The 21,847-nt window shown below is 44.6% G+C and overlaps 1 protein-coding gene across 2 annotated transcripts in view; it reads right to left on the minus strand.

Annotated features, from left to right (window-relative positions):
• The window catches only part of jmjd1cb (jumonji domain containing 1Cb), a 122,129-nt gene that overhangs the window by 59,609 nt on the left and 40,673 nt on the right, over positions 1-21,847 (minus strand). For both annotated transcript variants that reach the window (XM_004570373.6, XM_004570372.5), the window contains exon 2: positions 5,970-6,161. In XM_004570373.6, coding sequence (XP_004570430.3) covers positions 5,970-6,161 — 192 coding nt within the window. The remainder of the gene's footprint in view (positions 1-5,969; positions 6,162-21,847) is intronic.

Raw genomic sequence — 21,847 nt, forward strand, 5'->3', positions numbered from 1 at the left:
CATAAAATCAGAAAGAGTGGAGGCAGGAAATGAGCTTTTTTACTCAGCAGCTCTCTAACACAAAAACAGGCATGTATTTAAGCCTTGAATGGAGCTAACACTTGAGATATGGCTATCAGACTGCAGGATCCTCCTACAGCTGTTACTACTACCAGCAATTCATATTCTATTAATACTCTCACACACAATTTTCCTTTACGGCTGGGTCGACTTCTGCTCATCACGCTGCCTTTGTTCTCTACATCTAATAATCTGACAGCTCACAGAACGATCTGGCGTCTGTGGAGGTCTCCACACCACAGCTTCAGTGAATAATTACACACCTCCATGGATCTGGGGCGACCGTGGCTCAGGGGGTTGGGAAGCGTATCTGTAACCGGAAGGTCGCCGGTTCAATCCCCGGGCTCTCTGTCCTGGTCGTTGTGTCCTTGGGCAAGACACTTTACCCTACCGCCTACTGGTGTTGGCCAGAGGGGCCGATGACGCGATATGGCAGCCTGGCTTCTGTCAGTCTGCCCCAGGGCAGCTGTGGCTACAACCGTAGCTGCCTCCACCAGTGTGTGAATGTGAGAGTGAATGAATAGTGGCATTGTAAAGCGCTTTGGGTGCCTTGAAAAAGCGCTATATAAATCCAATCCATTATTATTATCTGCAAACTTCATCCAAACTCTTGCTAGTGACCTCGAAGAAACTGATGCACATTTTACTGTCATACTGAAGATGAAACATAGAGATGACAGCAGCTTATGTATAGATGTGCATTTCAGTATATTAGCAGTAGGGCTGCACGATTTTGCATAAAATGAGAATCACGATTTTTTGGCTTAGAATTGAGATCACGATTCTCTCACGATTTTCTTTTCCAGTATAAATATTTATTGCGCTTATTAACTGCACATCAACTTCGTAACAGTTGAGACTGAACATGTTCTGCCCCTCGTTTGTGGCTTGGTTGGGTTTCTTTGCTTGGTTGGGTTTCTTTGCTTGGTTGGGTTTCTTTGGCTGGCAAATTTCTCAGGTTTCCCAATAGTGGGCAGTATTACCCCTTCAGTTTGTGGCTTCTTCTTTGGTTATTTGGTGTGCACTACACTGCCCCCTTTGGTGATGGGTTGTAAGCAGCAGGCAAAGTTCACGCAGGCAGTGTGAGAAAATGCATGGAGCAGAAAACAAGCTGCACAACTTTAAGCCCAGTTTACATCGTTGGGGAGTTTGTTGAGCCATAATCTGTAAGTAAGCAATGTCCAACTTCATTTTCTGTAAGATTTGTTACTTTCATGTTACTTAAAAGGTTATTTGAACGTATAAGGAAAGATGTTAGTGATGAATGTAAAGCATAAGAAAAGCTATGTTGCTAACTTCTGTTTTGTTTACAAAATATGTTGATACTGATGCTACGTATTATTTCACTGTATGTTCACAGTCTTACAAATTAAAAGAGGAAAAAACGGTCTTCAGTTAAAGACACAAAGACAAAGCGATGTGTCCTGTCGTTCCTGGAACCATCTCCTCTTATGTTAAGCTCGCTGCATAGGGTGAATAGCCATACATTCACCTGAGGGCAGCAGAGAACATAAAAACAATAAATAAACATAAAAACAACAAATGTCTCACGTTTTGTTGCCGCAAAATGTTGTACTGCTTGAAATTCCGTCTCCACCGTTGCTCGACGCTGTGTGTACAGAGCAGGTAGTGCAACAATAGAAAAATAGTTGCGGGACGGCACTGTGTAGCGTTTGTCTGGGGTGTTGATCGTTTTCCTAAATCTCTCGTTTTGCACAGTGTTGATGGAGCCATATCTTTGGTCAGGTGATAAGTGATAGCCTCCGTAATGTCTTTGTGCCTGCGGGAGGTCGACGGGTAAAGGGAAGCGCTGTATAAGGTTCCCGTTATTGATGTTTGGGTGGTTGACCGGGACGGATTTTCTCCTGTCACTTTCTCATCATCCCTGACGTGCTCTCCGTTGTTGTTTCCCTGCTAATTTTAGCATCACACGGCACAGCTTCTGTATCACGTGGTATAAGGCTCCGCCCTCGTCATTTGTTGAGCAGGAAGAGTGAGCGCTTGTTTTCATGCAGAGCACGTCCCGGATCAAAATGCGGTACAATCATCGTCGTCTTTTTTTTTTTTTTTTAATCGTTGTCATTTGGAAATGAGATCGCACATAAGTATGAATCGAGATCGCGGTTTTCTAACGATTAATCGTGCAGCCCTAATTAGCAGTACAATAGGTTGGAGGACACGTGGACACCCACAGAGACAGTGAGACTAGCAGATCCTCCCATATCACAGCAGCTCTGCAAACAGACTTACACAAACACATGTATGAACCACACAAATACACAATCAGTCCAGTCCTGTAAACTCAGAGTGAGCTTCAAAAGAAACCAAAAACCCACACTGAGAAAAGCCCAGACAGAGAGATGAATGACAGTAATTAATAGTGAATTAATACTGATGAGTGCAACAGCCCCTCTGTGTGTCTGTGTGCACACTTATACATCCTTGTGAGGACCAAAAATTCAACTGTTACTATACTTGTGGGGACCAACAGTCCCTTATGGTCCAAATGCCCGTCAAACAGCTTTTGAAGGCATGTTTGAGGCTGAAATTGTGGTTTTAGTAGCAGGGTCACAGTTAGGTTATGGTTAGGGTTCAGGTAAGCAGCTAGGGAAGGCATTATGTCAATTACATGTCCTCACTGAGATATAAAAGCCAAGTGTGCGTGCGGATAGTTATGCAACAACAAAGCGATCTGCTGGGTCCACTGGCCTGCTCATCTATGCTGTCTCTGTCTAGCAGCAGCTGCTGGGGCTGAAAATTCAGGCAGGACCCACGTGAGGTTTTAAAGGCGAGTCAAAGCCACACACTGCAGAACAAAGCGCTTGGAAGCAAAGGACTCGGTGTGAGTGGTGAGGGTTACTCAGACCAGGGCTCAGATTGGTGAGGTTTGCTGACAGGCCGAGTGGCTGTTTGAGAGTCTGCAGATCTGACTGACCTGAGGCGCCAACCAGAGGGCAGCGGGTCAATCAGGTATATATTTCAATGTTGTTGCTATGGCAATAGCAACGGTGTGATAAATCTGTGAGAAACGGGAGGAGCAGTAAGAGAGGCAGAAAAAAGTGTGCGTGTCTTTGAACTCTTATCTACAATGTGTGTGCCAGATGGCACCGTGCACTCTATTACATAACCAAAACAGTGAATCACATTCGTACGCACACAGAGAAAAGAGCACAGTCGGAAAATAAATGACATCAGTGCCAAACATTTCCGAAGCAAGTCCTCCAATAAGTGACAAAGCCAAAAACACGAGCAGACCCACAGGATCATCTCCTCAGACAGTGGTGCGACATCGAGACAGCGGCATAAACACCACGGTAACCACACTGCCACCACACCAAAGTGTGTGAGTGACGCAAGCCGCAGAGCAGACCGAGCCTCACGTGATCACTTACACACACTTTGAAGGCCACTTACAGACAAATGTAGTTTGACTAAGGTGAAACTGAGTCCAAGCCCATCTCTGTGGCTCTGCCATTGGCTGAGAGACTGAGGATGTTGGGCTCAGTCCTCTCCTAACCCTGCTGACTTTATCCAGTGATGACCTGCTGCCTGTGCTTGTGCTACTGGAGCCCTTGTAGAGTGTGAAGCAGCTGGCAGGAGGATTAGCACTTGCAAGTCTGAGGCGGGGTTCTCGGTTACCTAGACTCCTCCCCAAGCAGACTTCAGGTAACCATCAAATAACACAACAACAAATTGCTCGCCATATCCTTCTGCTTATCTGAATTTGAGTTGCGAGGGGAGCACCCTAAGCAAGGAAACCTACACCCTCCCTCTTGCCAGCCACCTCCAACAGCTTATTCCGGGGAACGCCGCAGCGTTCTCTCATCTCAGGGCCTCCTGCTCCAGTAGGCGACTGCCTTGGCTGGCTCCTTTCGATGTGGAGTAGTGGCTCCACTTATATCTGCGATCTCATTCTTTCGCCTTTCAACGATTAACAATAACAGACAAAAAGATCAGAACAGCAACTACAGTGCTCCATCTGATGGCAAATGGCTGCATAACATTTAGGACAACAATTTACCTGGTGCTGATTTTAACTGTAAACCAATTAGATTAAAGGACTAGTAAGTCTGGTACAAACGACTGACAAGACTAGTCCTCCAGTTAACTAGTCAGGCACATCAGGCACTAGTCCCATCTGTACCTCAATGACTGCATGGTGCCCAGGCTCTGTTGCTGCAAAACAACCCAAATCATCCCCCACCATATTCTCCACAGAAACCAAGATTGGGGCTGCAGCTGCAGTGATGCGGACGCTGCACCGGTCCGTCGTGGTGACGAGGGAGCTGAGTGTAAAAGCGAAGCCCTCAATTTACCGGTCGATCTACGTCCCTACCCTCACCTATGGCCACGAGCTGTGGGTAGTGACCGAAAGAACGAGATCGCGGATACAAGCGGCAGAAATGAGCTTCCTCCGAAGGGTGGCTGGCCTCTCCCTTACAGATAGGGTGAGAAGTTCGGCCATCCGGGAGGGGCTCAGAGTAGAGCCGCTGCTGCTCCACATCGAAAGGAGCCAGCTGAGGTGGTTCGGGCCTCTGACAAGGATGCCCCCTGGGCGCCTCCTGGCTGAGGTGTTCCGGGCATGTCCCACCGGGAGGAGGCCCCGGGGCAGACCCAGGACACGCTGGAGAGATTATATCTCTCGGCTGGCCTGGGAACGCCTTGGTGTTTCCCCGGATAAGCTGGAGGAGGTGGCTGGGGAGAGGGAGGGCTGGGCCTCTCTGCTTAGGCTGCTGCCCCCGCGACCCGACCTCTGATAAAGCGGATGAAGATGGATGGTTTCTGCTGAACAAAGCACTGGGAATCATGGTCAAGCATCTCCAATTTGACCTTGTCTGGCCAAAAGACATTGTTCCAGGACTCCTGTGGATTTTTCAGACACAGCTTTGCAAACCTACGCTGTGCTGCCATGTTCTTCTTTTTTTAAGTGTACTGTCATGAACATTTATCATGGTCACGGAGCCAGAGATCCAGGTCTATGTCTTTCCATGTTTCGGAGCACTGCACTCTGAATCTGCTGGGACGTCCGCTCCTGGAAAGTTTGCCCCGCACGTCTGAATGCTCCACACCAAACTGTCACACCCGCTGCTTCCACACAGATCGTCACACTTGCTGATCATAAATGAATTTAAAATCAGATATTAGTTCATTTAAAAGAGATTTTGGAGGAGTTGACATATTGTCACAATCACTGGAATCAGCCTTTGTTTGTGGCTTTAATCAGTAAACACAACAACAGTGAACATAGTAACAAAGTATCCACTGTGCCATAATATGGTGCTGTATTATTGATCTGTATCAACTAACTCACAGCTATGATCACGGGGTGTAAAGATTATTAGAAGAAAACAGATAATAATCCATAAGAAACAGTTTGTCATCACTATTGTTCAGTCATCATCATGCAGCAGGCAGCTACACCTGCTAGCTGCCTGCTGCAGAGAGCCAGATGAGATAAAGCTAACATGAGTTTTTATGGTGACAGAATCATTTGTGCCACACAATCAGACCACGTGGATAACGACAATAATCCAGGTTCATACCAGTTGCAGCAGCGGTGACTGTGCAGAAAACCTAACCCTGGACAGCAGCTGCAGAGGACGCATGTTGGCTGTGAGCAATCATAGCTGAGCAGCTGAAGAACTTAAAACTTCCTCAGTTCACTGATGATTGACAGGAAACGGAAAAGCATGACACGCCGAGCAAACAACAGCAAGAGCCAAACAAGTTTATAGAAAAGCTTGTAAACAGCAACACCTTTATGCAAAACCACAGAGACGATCCACAGAGCAGCAGATTAAAGTGCAGAGAGAACGGAATACTTGGAGCTCCACGCATGCAGCAGAGTCAACTTGGCTGGCCAGTCTCATTACCGTGCCCAGCCTATAAATAGCAAACACAGGTCTTACCAGGGCAGGCCACTGTATGTGTTTGGCCTTGGATCCCTGCAGTAGGCCTCCTGCTCCTCCTCCTCCTGCTGCTGCGCACTCCTTCCTCTTGGCCCAGACCAGCTGATGCTCTAGTAGAAACAGCTGGAAATCCTCATAGACCTTCACCCACTCCCTCTTGTCCCACTCCTGGTCATCAAACTCCACATAAACCTGTACACGACACAGCAGAAGGAAAACACACAAAAAACTGTTAATAACCGATAAAATGAACGCAATCAGTATCGTTTGGTTTAGCTCATCAAGACCCACATTAAGCATCTGCTACACACAGGAAGAGGAGGAAGAGGAGTTAAAAGGACAAAGAGTAATATCTCTCACATACAATGTAAATAAGTAGGATTTACAGCTGGATAATAAACAATAAAGATAATTATCATGAAATAAGTTAACCTCGATATAAGTATGACGCGATCAGTCACCCATGTTTGGACAGACAACGTGACAGACCAATGACAACCATAATAGCCCCCCACAGAACCAATCACGTGGCTGGGACAGACTTCAGGTTAGGTTGATTTACACACGTGCTAATGTTTGGGCCGCAGCAGCCGTACACACCAGCACGCCGGGAGCAACAAAACATGGACAGTGGCAGAGTTAACGACCACGAATCCAACAGGAAGAAAGAAGAGAGCGACGTGTGCCAAAGCATGTTTCCATAAAAGGCAGGTAACAACACAAATCATGTTTAGCAGCAGTGCAGAGACATTTGGACAGGCACCACACAACATAAGACATACAGTAACATGACAAATGCAACATGATCCTGAGTGTAGAAGGACAGTCGCACAGCTGAGCCTCGCTGACCAGCTCTGCAGACACAGAGCACGTGCGATCAGTCTGCAGCCGCTCTTTAGTATTCAAACGCTGCATTGCTGACATCAGAAGATAGTCCAGTGACTGACTGTTGCACATGTTTGTGTGTCTGTGTGTGTGTAGTGATCATCTCTCTCTCTCTCCATCCTCATCATTTACTCCCTCTCTCTCTCATCTGCTTCCTCCCCCTCCCCCACTCTTTCCTCCACGAGCAGGGAGACAGAGGAAGAGAGATCAGCGAGTGCATCTCTCTCCTCATTCAGCCTCCCACCCACTCCGTCTCCCACAATGCACTGCTGCAGTCGACTGAGTGATAGCTCCCAGCCAGCACACGCTGAGGACATCATTGTCGTGCCGTCTTTGTTTACCCTTGCTGTTTTATCGCCACATATTACTCATCTGTTTATTGCTGCATACTTTTACCCTCCACTTCAAATTCAACACTGGCCTCCTTCTTTATTTTGTTTGGTGGAGTAGTGCTCATTCCTTTACACCATCACCCTCATCACCCTTCCCTGCTCATGTGATCATCCGTCCATCCTGGTGTGTGTCTGCCACTTCGGATTCTTTCAGTGCTTTCCCTTCATTTCATTCTGGGGCACAAGCAGCAGTTTACTCACTGTCATCATTCATTCTTACTGGTTTCATCATTATACTGGTGTCATTATCATCAGGATCATTAAAATGCATACCTTCTGTCACCACTGAAGAGATAACGTCATTCCAGCTGTTTCCTCTGATACCCACCACTGTTTGTCTTTAAACAAGGCAAACTGAAACGTTATCGCTTCGTGCTATAGGACACTGATCACCACACGTGTGATTTTACAGCTGTGACAAGATCAGAGAAGAACGAGTGAGATAAAGAGAAGTGCTGCTAAGATACAGTCATAAAAGAAATTACATGATTGTCCTCATATCCAACCATTTTTACTCATCACTCGTTTTCAAATCTAATCCTCACCTCATCTTTTCAATATTCTATATACACACGAATCCAGTCAAACTCAACAAGACGGCAAGTCATCCTTCTAACTTCAGGAGAAGCAGGCTTAGAATGAAATAAAACCAAAAGCTCAGAGAAAATGAGCTGCTGGCCTGATCAGAACAGTGACAGTGTTTCAATTAAACTCACCTAAACAGCTAAATCTATCATACTTCAATCGAGTTTTGCTATCAGGATCCTATTTTCACTTTAAAGTGAGACAGACAGAAAGACAAAGACACTGAACATTAGGGCTGCCACGATTAGTCGACTAGTCACGATTACGTCGACTATCAAAATCGTCGACGACTGATTTAATAGTCGACGCGTCGTTTGAAGCTTTGTAAGATCCCGAAAGACGCAGAAATAAGTGGCAGGATTTAAGAGTGTAATAACGGACTGAAACAGAAGATGGCAGCACTGCATGTACAAGGATGCCAGCTGCCGTTAAACTCTGAAGAAGAAGAAGCTGTGTCCCAGAATTCATAGCGCGGCCCAGCGCAGTTTCCAACAATGGCGGCAGCTAGTTAGTTTTAATGTTACTCTTATTATTCTTTCTGGGTCACAAAATAAACGTTTAACATATTTTCAGGCGAGAATGTAGCTGTGTAAACCTCAAATATCTGCTCAGTTTATCAGGACACCACATATTTTCAAAAGCGCTCCGACGTTTTCGGAGACATCTGTTAGCCACTAGCTCGATAGTTAGCCGGGGGCTAGGCTAACTAGAGCCGTGAGAACACCGGACTCCCCGCAGATCGTTTTCAAACCCACCGCCGTCTTTCGCTGCTCAGGTTAAACATATAAGTCACTTAGATAACTTAAACATGTTATTGTTTGGCTTTTTTTTAGTATTTTATTTGTTCCTGAGTAAATCGGTTTGGCTGAGATTAAAGTTATAGTTTTTACACAGCTGAATAAACGTCAAGCAGACAGCTGATCATCAGAAGTGTGAGATGCTCGAGAATATACTCCAGTGTCCTGTTATATTTTAGATAGCAAGGAGTTTATTAAACTTCACCGAAACAATCTGCAGATTTCATTAAAATTGAATAAACTATCATCTTGTCTTTATTTTTAGTTAGCACAGACCTTAAACACTTAAAGCTGTAAGCTAATGATAGTGATCATTATGATGGTAGAGCAGATGCTGCTGGTGCAAGAATCTATATGTTTTGCGTCCAATGGATGATGATCTGATTAGTCGACTAATCGCAAAAATAATCGGTGACTAGTCGACTATCAGAATAATGTTTTGTGGCAGCCCTAGTGAACATTCACCTCTAAAGATACAAAACATGTAGTAAGTAGCTCATACAGACTGAATTGTCCATATAAAAGTACATTTATAATAAGCTAAAGCAATCGTTATAAATAATAATATTGATAAAACAAAACAAAGCAAAATAGAATTTAAGGATATCAGCTCACAGGGGAAACGGTGTCAAAGCACAGAGTTGGAATAATACAACGAGAAATCAATAAAGTGTTTTATTGCAGAGTTATAGATTTATTATAGATTTCTTGTATCTGTCCTCGTGGCAGCAGAGCTTAAACAGCCCCGCCTCCCGTCCACAGCGTGATCGGTAAACGTCTCCACCACAGCTGTTTCCATTTGAATGACTTATTTAAATACTATTACAGTATGTAAAACCTCAGCTTTAAGATAAACATCAAAGAATCCAAGTAAGAGAACAACAGTCAGCAAGCAAATGAGGAGCAGGGAGGCCTGTTTGACTTTACCCACTGGAATCTCTAAACAAATACCTATGTGAGTGTGTGCGCTGTGCGGGATCAGCGTGATGGGTCACATTCTCCTCAGCGATCTGCTTCATCCAGCTCTACAATCTGGAGATTTCACTCTCAGTCGAGCACAAGAGACGTGCCGACGACAGGGAGAGTGAGACGTTCCTGCAGAACCCGTCTGCGTCTCTCAGCAGCGCACAAACCGGAGCTCACGCGCGGGACGTCTCAGATAGATGAACACATCTCATGGCGTCTGAGCATTTAGACAAAGCTGCAGGAGAAGGAACGCTGAGGAGGAGAGCTGCACAGTCTGTTCCCCTGTCGGGACGATCCGTCTGCGAGCACGTGTTACTGTTCACAGCAAGGAAGACATGGCACACACAGACGTATGCAGATGCACACACACACACACACAGACGTATGCAGATGCACACACACACACACAGACGTATGCAGATGCACACACACACACACACACAGATGTATGCAGATGCACACACACACACAGACGTATGCAGATGCACACACACACACACACAGACGTATGCAGATGCACACACACACACACAGACGTATGCAGATGCACACACACACACACACAGACGTATGCAGATGCACACACACACACACAGACGTATGCAGATGCACACACACACACACAGACGTATGCAGATGCACACACACACACACAGACGTATGCAGATGCACACACACACACACAGACGTATGCAGATGCACACACACACAGACGTATGCAGATGCACACACACACACAGACGTATGCAGATGCACACACACACACACACAGACGTATGCAGATGCACACACACACACACAGACGTATGCAGATGCACACACACACACACAGACGTATGCAGATGCACACACACACAGACGTATGCAGATGCACACACATGTAGAACTCAGTCACGAAAACACACCATAGAAACTGGAAAATGGAGAGTCTGGTGAGTTGGTTGCTATAGTAACTGAAGGTCGCACTAAGCACTGGCTATGTACACACACACACACACCTAGTTTCCTATTGAATCTTTGTGTGTGTTTCTTGGTTTCCACCTTTCACGTGCAGCTGAGCGTTCAGCTTCAAACATTTCAGAGCTTTGAGCGTGCAGCCAAGAACAACAGCAGATGCAGGGTGGGGGCAGAGAGGGACAAGCAAAGTTTATCAAAATCTCACATATTTTCTCTGTACAGATGCTTTAGTGTCTGATTGTTTTGGAGGTGTGTTTAGCAGTGCAGCAGAGTATAATCTGCCCATCACTAACAGCTGCAGAGCTGCGTTCTGGCTGGCTGCACCGACGGCCGCTGGCAGCCAATGAGCACAAGTCATGAAAATGTAGAACCAATGGGGGGAGTGCAGTCAAATCTGCTTTTTAAACTGAGCACCAGGGGAAGCTGGAAAACACCCACACACACACAAGAAAGAAGACAGAGAGGAGAACAAAGGTTGTGACTGAGAGAGCACTTCATGACCATGATGACAGCAGCAAGGTGTTTCCAGTGGACTTACTGAGATGCATAAGCATAAAGCACAAACATGCACATCCTTGCATGGAGTGGAAGTGGTTTGGCCTTCATATGAGACTGCTCGAGTGCACTGCAGGAAGCACACATGAACGTGCAGGTAAACCATTCTAAACAATCTCTTCATGTTTTTGAACAACATCACATACAGCTGCAGCAGCAGACTGAAAGCCTTCTGGGAGTTTTGTGATTGTAACTGCAGGACAAATCACGCACTCTGTCTTTAATTTCCTTTCTCTCATTACAGTGAAAACTATCTATGAACATTTGAAAAGAGTCGACAGAGTGATTCAGTGTTTTTACCCCTCTGATGACTTCATAACTTTCACAAGCAGCTACACCCTCTTCCTTTCCTCTCCATCTCCCTCTAGATCCGTCTGAGCTCCAGTCTTACCCTCCAAACAGTCATGTCCACACACACACGCACACACACACACACACACACACACACACACACACACACACACGCATGCACGCACGCACGCACACACACACTACTATTCTGCTTGCCAAAAAGTCTAATCTGATTTACTGAGCTTGACTGGAGAGAAAACATGCTAGCCAAGCTAAAAAGACTTCTTTATCCCCCCCCTGGAACCTCCACGGCCTCACACACAGAGGAGGAAGCACACAAACACACTTAGAACAAGTAAGGAGATTTAAACTCAAGCCTTTCCATCCGCAGTAACAGGAGAAAGAAAAGTTACATCTGTCACCACGAACAAGCCCATCCTTTATACTACTTTGAGTACTTGTGTGTTTGTGACATTATTTGCCTCATTACATACAAACTGTAGGGTCACGTAGAGCTGACTCGGGGAATGAACAGGCCGAAGAATGCAGAGATACAAAGGCAGTGAATTTGCACCATGAAGAGGTGAATCTGTGTCACATTACATGAACACAAATCTGCATATCAGCTACAGCATATCAGCTGGGGACTGTGGATTCCCCTGAGAGCAATGATCAACAGTCAACAGTATGTGGTGACAGAACAAGGAGTTATAAAAATACTAAGAAGAGAGGTGAACTACTGAGCATGAACCAGGCTTACAATACTGAAGCCAAGGTGCCACGTAGCAACAGATGATGCTGGAGCATTTTAGAGTTACAGAATATCAATCAGCACGGTGACTTTCACAGAGATGGTCCCCAAGAGGCACATAGATATATGAAGCAGCTGCTGAAACGTGTCAGTCTACCCTGCAGCACAGATGGTTATGATCTCCCAAGTTATAAATAAAACTTCGTCGCTTTTCTGTGAGGAAGCATGTGTTAAAATGTTAACATTCAGGGTCTAGTCTGATTCACTGAGCATCTTCAATAACAATCATCTATATTCACAGTCACCAACTGAACAACATGGTGCTTCACAATGAAACGAACTCCAACACAGAGACAGACAGCACTCTGTGAGAGTGTCTCTTTTGTGGAAGGTCACTGGGTTAGAAATAACACGAAGGCGAGAGATGCAATAAGAGAGCAGATGAGTTGAAGTAATGCTCAATGACAGCATGAAGCCACGTCCCTTCTTCTAGAAGGTCATCTCTCTCTGCTCGCACCACGCTGGAAACAGACACGATGCGTAGCGCAGACACATGCAACACAACAGAACTGGAACCGGGAACATGTGGAAGAAAGTGGAAAAAGGTTGAGACAAATATGTAGAGTGAGCAACAGACAGATAAAGGAAAGCAAACGCCCTCGAGCAGAGTGACCCAGCTTTTCCTGCCGCTCTCCTCTTTCATCCACTCCTCTCCTCGTGAAAGATGTGTGGGCCCAGGAGCCAGGAGGGACTGTGCTGCCGACGCTTCAAGACAAATCACATTGTTGTCGTTTGTAGATATGATCCAATGCAACCAGGAGAAAACAGCTGCGTAGTGTTGTGCTTACAGGACAGTCACACATCCTAACGCGTGTTCATGGAGGCACGACATAGGCCTGCTTCTTTTCAATTTCAACATTAGCTCCTGAAAACACAACATCTCAAATGAATACAATATTCTAGCATGAACCTCTGGGTTTAGTGCAGCGCAGGAAACCACAGTCATGGTGAGCTGAGCCACACAAGGTCACTGATGAAGATTAATTATTAATTATTATTAGGAAAGTTGACAGTGTGGGAAACGTGTGGTAGGAGGAGGTGCACAGAGACGGCCACAGCCTTCAGAGGGTCGTTCACAAAACAGGAACCAGTGTGAAGTGTCTGTTTGTGGAGTCATCTGCTGCTGCTGGTCCAAGTCTACAGTCAATGCAGCCGTCCAGCAGGAGGATTCACTTCATCTTTCTATGCGCTGACATACACAGATGCCAGTTTCTTTACATTTCCTAAGGAGAAACTACGAGGAAGATGAGGAAGACCAACCCAGTAACACTTCAGCCGACTGCCTCCATGCAGTGCCGCTTTGAAGCAGTAATTTGTGGTAAAGGTGAATATATGATCGAAACATTCTAATGTGAGACACTCGATTCATGATATTCATGAACTCTAAACTAGAGATGGCACGATACCACTTTTTTATGTCCGACACCGACATCATAAATTTGGATATCTGCCGATACCGATATGAATCCGATATACTGTGGTTTTTAATCAATAAAACTGTTTTTTAATATCTTGCTGCATTTTGATAAGTTCATACTCAAGTTTAAATAAACAACAACACTAAAGCTATTCTGTTAAACCTGTATGTAAAGAACACACTGCACCCAAAATATTTCATAGATCAGCAAAACTGATCAATCTAATGAACTTAAACCTGCTCCATCCTCCCTGTTCTGGTGTTTTAAAGAGAACTTAGCAGAAATATTAAGCAACCTGACTAATAGGGTTGCAAACTCCCAGCAAAAAAAAAAAAAAAAAAAAAAAAAATAGGGAACCACCCCTCACTCAGCTGATCAAGCTTAAACGTGCTGCTGTTGTTCAGCCGCTGGTTTCCTCTTTCTGCTGCAAAGTGGGCCAAAAACAAACAAGAGAGACGGACTCACGACAGAAAAGCCGATCAGCTGATCATTGATCAGTTTCATGATTGAAGTAGGAGCAGGAGAGAGAGAGAGGCAGTCGCTCCATATATCGGTTGTTAAGCTTAACGCTGGAATGCTTTACAAACATTCAGAGATGAACTTACACACTTGCTTTACTTCTCTCTGGGATCACTTCCTCGGAGATGAAATGCTGGTTTGGTAGCGAGGCTACAAACACACACAGCGGCTCTATCACGTGACCACACTGCTCCGACGTGCTACGGTTATGAGCCGAGTCGCCATGTCGCAAGTTTTGTGAGGTGCTTTTTTGATATTTAATGGATCGGATTACATTTTTTATTTCTCTCCGATATCCGATCCAGTAATTTACGTCAGTATCGGACCGATACTGATACGTAATATCGGATCGGTCCATCTCTACTCTAAACCACGTAGAAGATAAAAGAAGGCCTGAAACATTTCACTTTACACACAATGAATATAGAAGGTGAGATTTTATGACCTGTATAAACATCTTAATGATATTCATCATTTATTATTGTAGTCAGTATTAAAGACATGTATAAAAGTATCATCTGTCAGTTTGTGGTAGGGCTTGATGAACTGCTGGCTCTTTGGACTCATCATGAGACTGAGCACGTGTCCCGACCTCACTGAGGTGGCTCGCATGTAGGGCTGGGCCATATTATACCGTTCACGGTAATACCGGTATAATGTTAGGCAACGATAGGAAAATGAAATATCGCGATAGAATGGGAGTAAAACGCGCATGCGCAGTGCCTTTGTTTTCATACACACATGGCCGATTGTTGAGGAACCAGAATTGGTGCAACTTCTGTGATGTGGAACTGGTTTGGTGTTTGTCCGTCAGATACACGACAAAGCACATTTTTTTGCAGAACATGCAAGCGGCCGTCGTTATTGTCGTATTTGTCGGACTAAGATGCTCTTAAATCTGGGAGTAATCTGGGTCCTAAACTCCGTATGCTTCAGGTCAAACGAACACTGCAGCATCACTTAGAGTTAAAAACTGTCTAAATTCTTTCATCTTTAATAAAACGATCAGCATTGCTGCTTTACCAGGTGTAACTATGAAGTTTAACTTCCAGGCATCCATGAAAACAAAATTTATTACATTTAACGGAGTTAGAAGTTAGCAGGAAGCTAGCGGAAGTTAGCTCGCTAGTTTCGCTAGTTACCTAAGCATGATGTAGCATGTTCTGACTGAGAGATTTCTGAAAAAAATCAAACGTACAGCTCTGCTATCACTTCCAACATAAATGAAGACAGGAAACTAAACAGCAGTGACGTTTGTAGGGTTACTGAAGTTGGGCTAGCTGGTATATAATGATGTGCTACCTGATCGCTAGCGACACAGCTATGTTAGCATAAACAGTGAAGCTGGAGGACGAACACTAACACTTTTCCACTTATAAAAGTTAACGTGAAGGTTCCTCATGGTTAGAGACAAATGCAATCGCATGGCAGGATGCTGTAAACGGACCAAACTTCAGTCAGGAGAACAACTGAGATAATCCATCCACAATACGAGGTTAGTCATTAATATACTGCAACAACATGGGAATAGAGCAGCTGCCAGAGAATTCAACATTAATGAATCAATGGTACAGAAGTGGAGGAAGCAAGAAGAATGAGTTTAATAAAGTTTGATTTATCTGACTGCTTTGTTTCGCTTAATGTGCCTTATAATCCCGTGCACCTTATGGTCCGAAAAATACGTACTGCACACTGCAGTTTAATGTTGCAAAGCACCTCTTTTTAACTTCAGTGGATATTATACATGGTTATGCTCAGGATATGTCAGCCCATTTCTACTGGAAATGCCTTTTGGTTAAACTTTCAGCAAGGAATTTGCATTTGCACTGTTACATTTTTATAAAGCTTTAATGTACATAAAAACCAGCTTCTTGTTTAAGTGAAAATAAATGGAAGGTTGTCTTTTTGCGCTAGTAATGTTGTGGAGTTGTATTTTGTCTCGCATCAATTATATCGTCAGTTATATCGTTATCGCAAATTTTCAAATATATATCGTGATAAATATTTTTGGCCATATCGCCCTGCTCTACTCGCATGCGTTTGCTTTTCTATTATTATTGCTTTGTTTTCCATCCATCTACCATCTCTCTACATGCCCGAGGAGTAAGATCCCTTAGACTGACACACACACACACACACACACACACACACACACACACACACACACACACACACACACACACACACACACTGTTTAACTCCAGAAGCACCTGCAGCCTTTTACCTGTGTAGTCCACATGAACTAACTAACTGAGCTGCTGACAGGAAACCCAATTTGTTTCTTAGCTTCAGTCTTGAAGCCACCTGTCTCTGATCTGTTCAGTAGTCACACTTTATTAAACTGCCTTTCACACTTTTCTGGAACTTCAAAGAATTTTATTTTTAATTGCAATTAAACTTTGATAATTATCAAAGGAGACTTGGTAATCTTTCTGCAGACCTCAAACAAAGCCTAAAATGCACGGGTTGTTGCAAAGACACAACATAGCCATGGATGTGAGACAGGTAACACACTTCATTGCACTTGCAGCTCTGCAACCCTCGTGTGAAATATCAACTCCTGATGGGAACAGAGAAGCCGACTTCTGAGGGAACCAAATAAAGAACTAAATGTTGAATATTCAGCAGAATATGAGGACACACTGAAGGAAAAAGAAGGCGGGGCTTTCTTCTCTGCATTGCCTCCCCTCCCTCTTCTCTCACTCCCCGTCTCCTGATAATACAGCTCTAATAATAGTCTAGTTGCAGCGAGACAATCGTTCAGTGGAATCTAGGGCAGCCACTGCAGAGCCAGCATGGGAAAATCCCTCCTGTCCTCTCCAGCCTGCATGCCTGCCTCTGCATCTGTGTGGGTGTTTTCAGTTCATGCTGCACAGGAGGAAAGAGAGCACTTGTGTTACATTTAAAGATCTTTATCCTGAAAATCGGCCAACAACTCAGCCATTTCTTTGACACGTGGCCTCCCAAATATGTGTCCCTTGGCATGTGGGAGCCTCCTACAGTGGGGGGGTAATGAATAAATAAAGCCCTCTGTGCACGACGAGCTCTGGATAGAAACAGCATATATGGACTCAACATATATGTGCATTCATCATACTGTAAGCTGTAAATTCGTGCTCCTCTGTGACGCGTCGGGTGAGCTCTGGTCTCTGAATAAACAACCGTGACAAACATCTGCACACCGCCACCTCTGTGGATGTGTCACAGTGCTTCAGGGCTGTTTAATAATCTGTAGTACATCTTTAGTCACTGTGTTCTGGCTTTATTGTATGAACAACCACAATTACTCGCTGTCTCAGCAGTGATTCCCTCCAACAAAGATCTGCTTCCTGAATATAACCAAGAGCCGTCAAAGCCCGAAGCTTAAACTGCTTCAGTTCCATAAGAAACCCTCTACAGGCCTTAACGATTTCTCCTTTATACTTGATAATATGCAGGGAAGAGCTTTTGTGCGACAAACACAGAGATGAGATTTGGAGTTGGGTGGGGACGGGGTGCCATTAAGCATCATCTCATTAATGTCACGGGTAAATAGTGACCTGCAAGTTTTTATGTTTTTCCTCAGAGAAGACTCCTGGATGAAGTGAAGGAGTGCATGCAGAGGGTCGGATTCTTCTCTGTTTGGCACTGAGTCGATGCACCGACTGCGTGGGCATGTCTAAACTGAAGAACAGAACTGAGCTAGGCTAGACTGGTGCTGTGCCTGGAGACACCAGCTGGGATCTAGTCTCACTCTAGCTTCCATCCATGCGACTGTTTTCTACGTGTTACGTAATGACAAATATGGGGGTCAAACTCCAGCTGTTATCAGCACAGCCAACAGCAACAACAGTGTGTTTGTAAACCTGAAGTAGTTTGATTACACTCAGTGAGCAAAAAGAAAGAATGAAACCAGTTCAGAGTTCAGAGACACGTGTTCACTGTGCCAGGAACACTGTAAGGCCTGGGTTTAGTTACCGCGTCCTAATGGGGAACTTTTTAAACCAGTGTCATCCAGTCAGGGGTTCAGTGAGCTGCTAATGGTCCCACGCGTATAAGAAAATAACGTATTCTTCAAGGGTTTATCCCTAAATTTAAATGGAGAGATTTTTCCTTGTGAAAATCAAACCCTCTGCAGCCTCTCGGGGATAACGCCGTCTGTTTTTTCCTCTGTCACATTAGGAAGTAGCTTTAGCTTTAGCAGCGAGGCATTCTGGAGTTTAAGCCAACATGGCACATGGCACGGGCCCGTCACACAGACACAAGCTGGCCCAATGTCTCCTCACCAGAATAAGTGTTTATGCCAGCTGCAGTCTGCACTGTAATAATATTCATGTAAATGACTCGAGCCTTTGGAAGAGAAAGGGAAAAAGAAAGGCTTGTCTGTCTGTGGGTGGAATTATCACAGGAGCAAAAGCTTCATTGTTGTCAGGTATGTATATGTACATGAATGTAGCTGAAACAGCTGCTGCTGTCTTCACACAACAACAACAGGCTGAGCTGTATGAATATGGAAACACTGGCTGAAACCACGACAACTGAAGCAGAGATGCGTCACACACACCCAAGGCTGGTCGGCCCTGTGCTGTAGTGCCAGGCCAGCTTAATCAGCCGGGCTCCTAGTACCGAGTCATGTGACTGCGCCGAGTCTCAGCTGTGTGCGCCCATGAGAAAGGAGGCAGAGAGAGGGACTCTGCTGAGGTAGGCAGGAGTTTCCACACATGCACATACACAGCAAGCTCTGGGGTTGATACAGTGAACAAAGAAGACCTCTATTCAAGTGAGCATTCACAAGTAGGTCTGCATCGAGTTAGAAGAGCTAAAAGTTTGTGTGTGAAGCACGTGTGCTGCAGAAAACAAATCTCCAGCTTACAGACGAACACCCTGGTACTGTTAGTGTTTCCACCTTAAAAAGCACTTCAGCCCTCAGCATAGATGAGTTCAAGTTCGTGTGTTGTTATTTGCCTGCTCATAGTGTGCGCTGGACTCCAGATTGTTGTTCTCGGTGTGCAAAGGCCACTTTAGCCGTGAGTTTAAGAGTAACTACTGAGTTTGAAGTAACTCTTGCAGTTCTTCTGTCTCCCCTCAGTAACTATGTGGGTAGGTGTTAATATTTGTGTTAATAAATATGTTGGAATTGTGTTTTCAGACATGAAACGTCAGACTGTTTTATTCTGCTCTGTTTCCCTGTAAATGTTGGGGACCATAGCTGACCGCTTTCACTCATATTTAACCTTCAAGCTTCGTAGGGTCTCTTTGAGTCAGTCCATTGGAGTTCATTCAGTTTAAAACAGGAACAATCAGTTAACTCTGCACTAGGGCTGGGCGATATATCGAGTTTTTTAAAAATATCGATATATTTTCATACGAGATATAAGATGTGACAATATCGTTTATATCGATATAGTCTATGTTACGTTATAATTATACTTGTGGAGCCGCAGGTTTGCCTCTCTTTCGTCTACTTTTGTCTCTACGCAACGCTACTCAGCCTCGCCTCTCCTTCACTGAACACAACTCCCCCATAACTTCACCTGCAGGCAATGACAAGATGAAAGCGGAAAATCTCCGTTAGCGAGTTACCGTGCGTGGGGCTGGTCGGCGTCAACGTGTTAGCGAGCTAACCGCGCTAACGACATGCAGCCAGGAGGAGCTGCACGGCCTAAAATCCTTTCATTTTCTCAAAAATCGACAGCGCGCCTTATGTATGAATTCTGGTTGTGCTTACTGACCGCGAACCGATTTTATGTGGTACACAGCGCTCAGCAATCTGTCAAAAAATGTTTTAATATGACTTTGCTAAGCTACGAGCTGCACCGCTTGATGGATTGTCGAGGATTACGGCTACCGGGGAGGAGCCTCGCGGAGTAATACGTACTGTGCTTCAACATAATATTACCGTACTGTATGTGTATAAGGACCACAAACGGCACCTGTTCAGAGACGTGGTGCAGCTGTGAAGTCTCTTTGTTATTACGCTCAGCGTCTATTAGTTTACATTTTGACTGCACAATTGTGAGCTTTTTGTTATGCACAAAAACAACATTGTTTTCTTTTATTTATGGACCATGATTATTTAATAAATGCTGATAATTTATTTTTGAGTAATTTCTTCATGTACATCTACGCTGTATGTAAATAAAAGTGCCCGTGTGACATCTGGGACACAGTGTGACTAAGAACTCTCTTTTTGTTCTTAACTTATGGCTTTAAAAAAAAAATTCGAGATATATATCTTATATCGCCATCCAGCTAAAAAATATCGAGATATGAATTTTGGGTCATATCGCCCAGCCCTACTCTGCGCTGCCGGTCGCTGCAGCCAGCCGTGGAGGCAATGCTCATAACGTATCATTGAAAATCACTTGGTGTCATTCTGCAGCACCACACTGCACTACTGTTGCTTTCTGCCACCACTGTGGAGACATGCAGCCATGAACTACACGTGGGCAGATGTTACTAAGAAATCCTTGAACACGTGTGGTGTTAGATACTTTATACCTGGCAGTTTACAACAGGTAACACAGATTTGTTTCAGACACAAACTCAGTCACAACAAAGGAACACTGTTCTGCTTTGAAACAGAAAAGCAAATCATTCAAACATTAAAGCCTTTTGTAACCCGTAGTAATAAAGTGTGTCCAAGGGCAGAGAAGAGTTATCTCATTAAAAACACCTGTAAGCGCTCGCTCACATGCTCGGGCTGAGCGTTACCTGCCTGAAATCTGATTCCACACAAACCCTCCCACCCAGCAGGAGGGTGGGAAGCCGGTTTCCACTTATTCTAGTAGTGTAAATTACCATAAATGAACCAGCAACACACACACACACACACACACACACAATCTCGTGTTTCATGGCAGAAGACATCAGTGGAGGCACTTGGAGAAATGTAATTGTGTTACTTGGCCCTCTAACCTGTCCTCTGCCTGACCCATAAAACTTCTCTTATCACTTCACTTAGTGGACGAAGACGCTGAAATAATCCAGTTTCTTTTCCATTTGTACGTGAATCCGATACTTTACAGCTAAGCAAGCAAGTGCTCTCTGCATAGTTACGACCCAGTAGAAAAAGGATTTCCAGTTAAAGATACAGACGTGGCACTTGTTATCACATGGTGAAGTTAATAACTAGATGACTGATTATCCTCATATGAGCATGAAGGCACCAGCAAATAAACTCAGTGGTCCTGAGAAAAGGTTTTGTGTAACCATGACACACACGATCACATTCACATTCAGAGATGTTGACCCACTCGAGCCTGGCAGCGAGCGCGTCACAGCAGTCACCAAAGCGCTGCCCTGCGCCTGTTAAAAATGCTCCAGAGGTTCCCGTGAAAGATAAAATGAAAGTCCTGCATGAACGCTGAGATTAAATATGGCTTCTACTCTGATCTGAGTAAGTAAGACTAATAAAGTGCCTCAGATTTCCACTGATGACACGTGTTCAGGTAAAGGCTTCTTCCCAGCTACACAGACCTGAAACCATACTGGAGGATGTGTGAAGGATTGACTAACTCTTAAGAGGATTTATCTATTGTGGCATTGACAGCCAGTAAATGTGTGGAAGGACAGACGACACAGCTATAGGGTGTGTGTCTTAACCACTAATATGACTGACACACCTGGGATTTCCAAAAATCCATGTTGTGTTCATTTCACTCTTATTAGCAGTGCATGTGTCCTTTCCTCCTCCACACATGAACCACCGTGACAGCAGCAC

This window comes from Maylandia zebra, linkage group LG8 (genome assembly GCF_041146795.1).
Source record: "Maylandia zebra isolate NMK-2024a linkage group LG8, Mzebra_GT3a, whole genome shotgun sequence".
In the NCBI taxonomy this organism is placed as follows: Eukaryota; Metazoa; Chordata; class Actinopteri; order Cichliformes; family Cichlidae; genus Maylandia; species Maylandia zebra.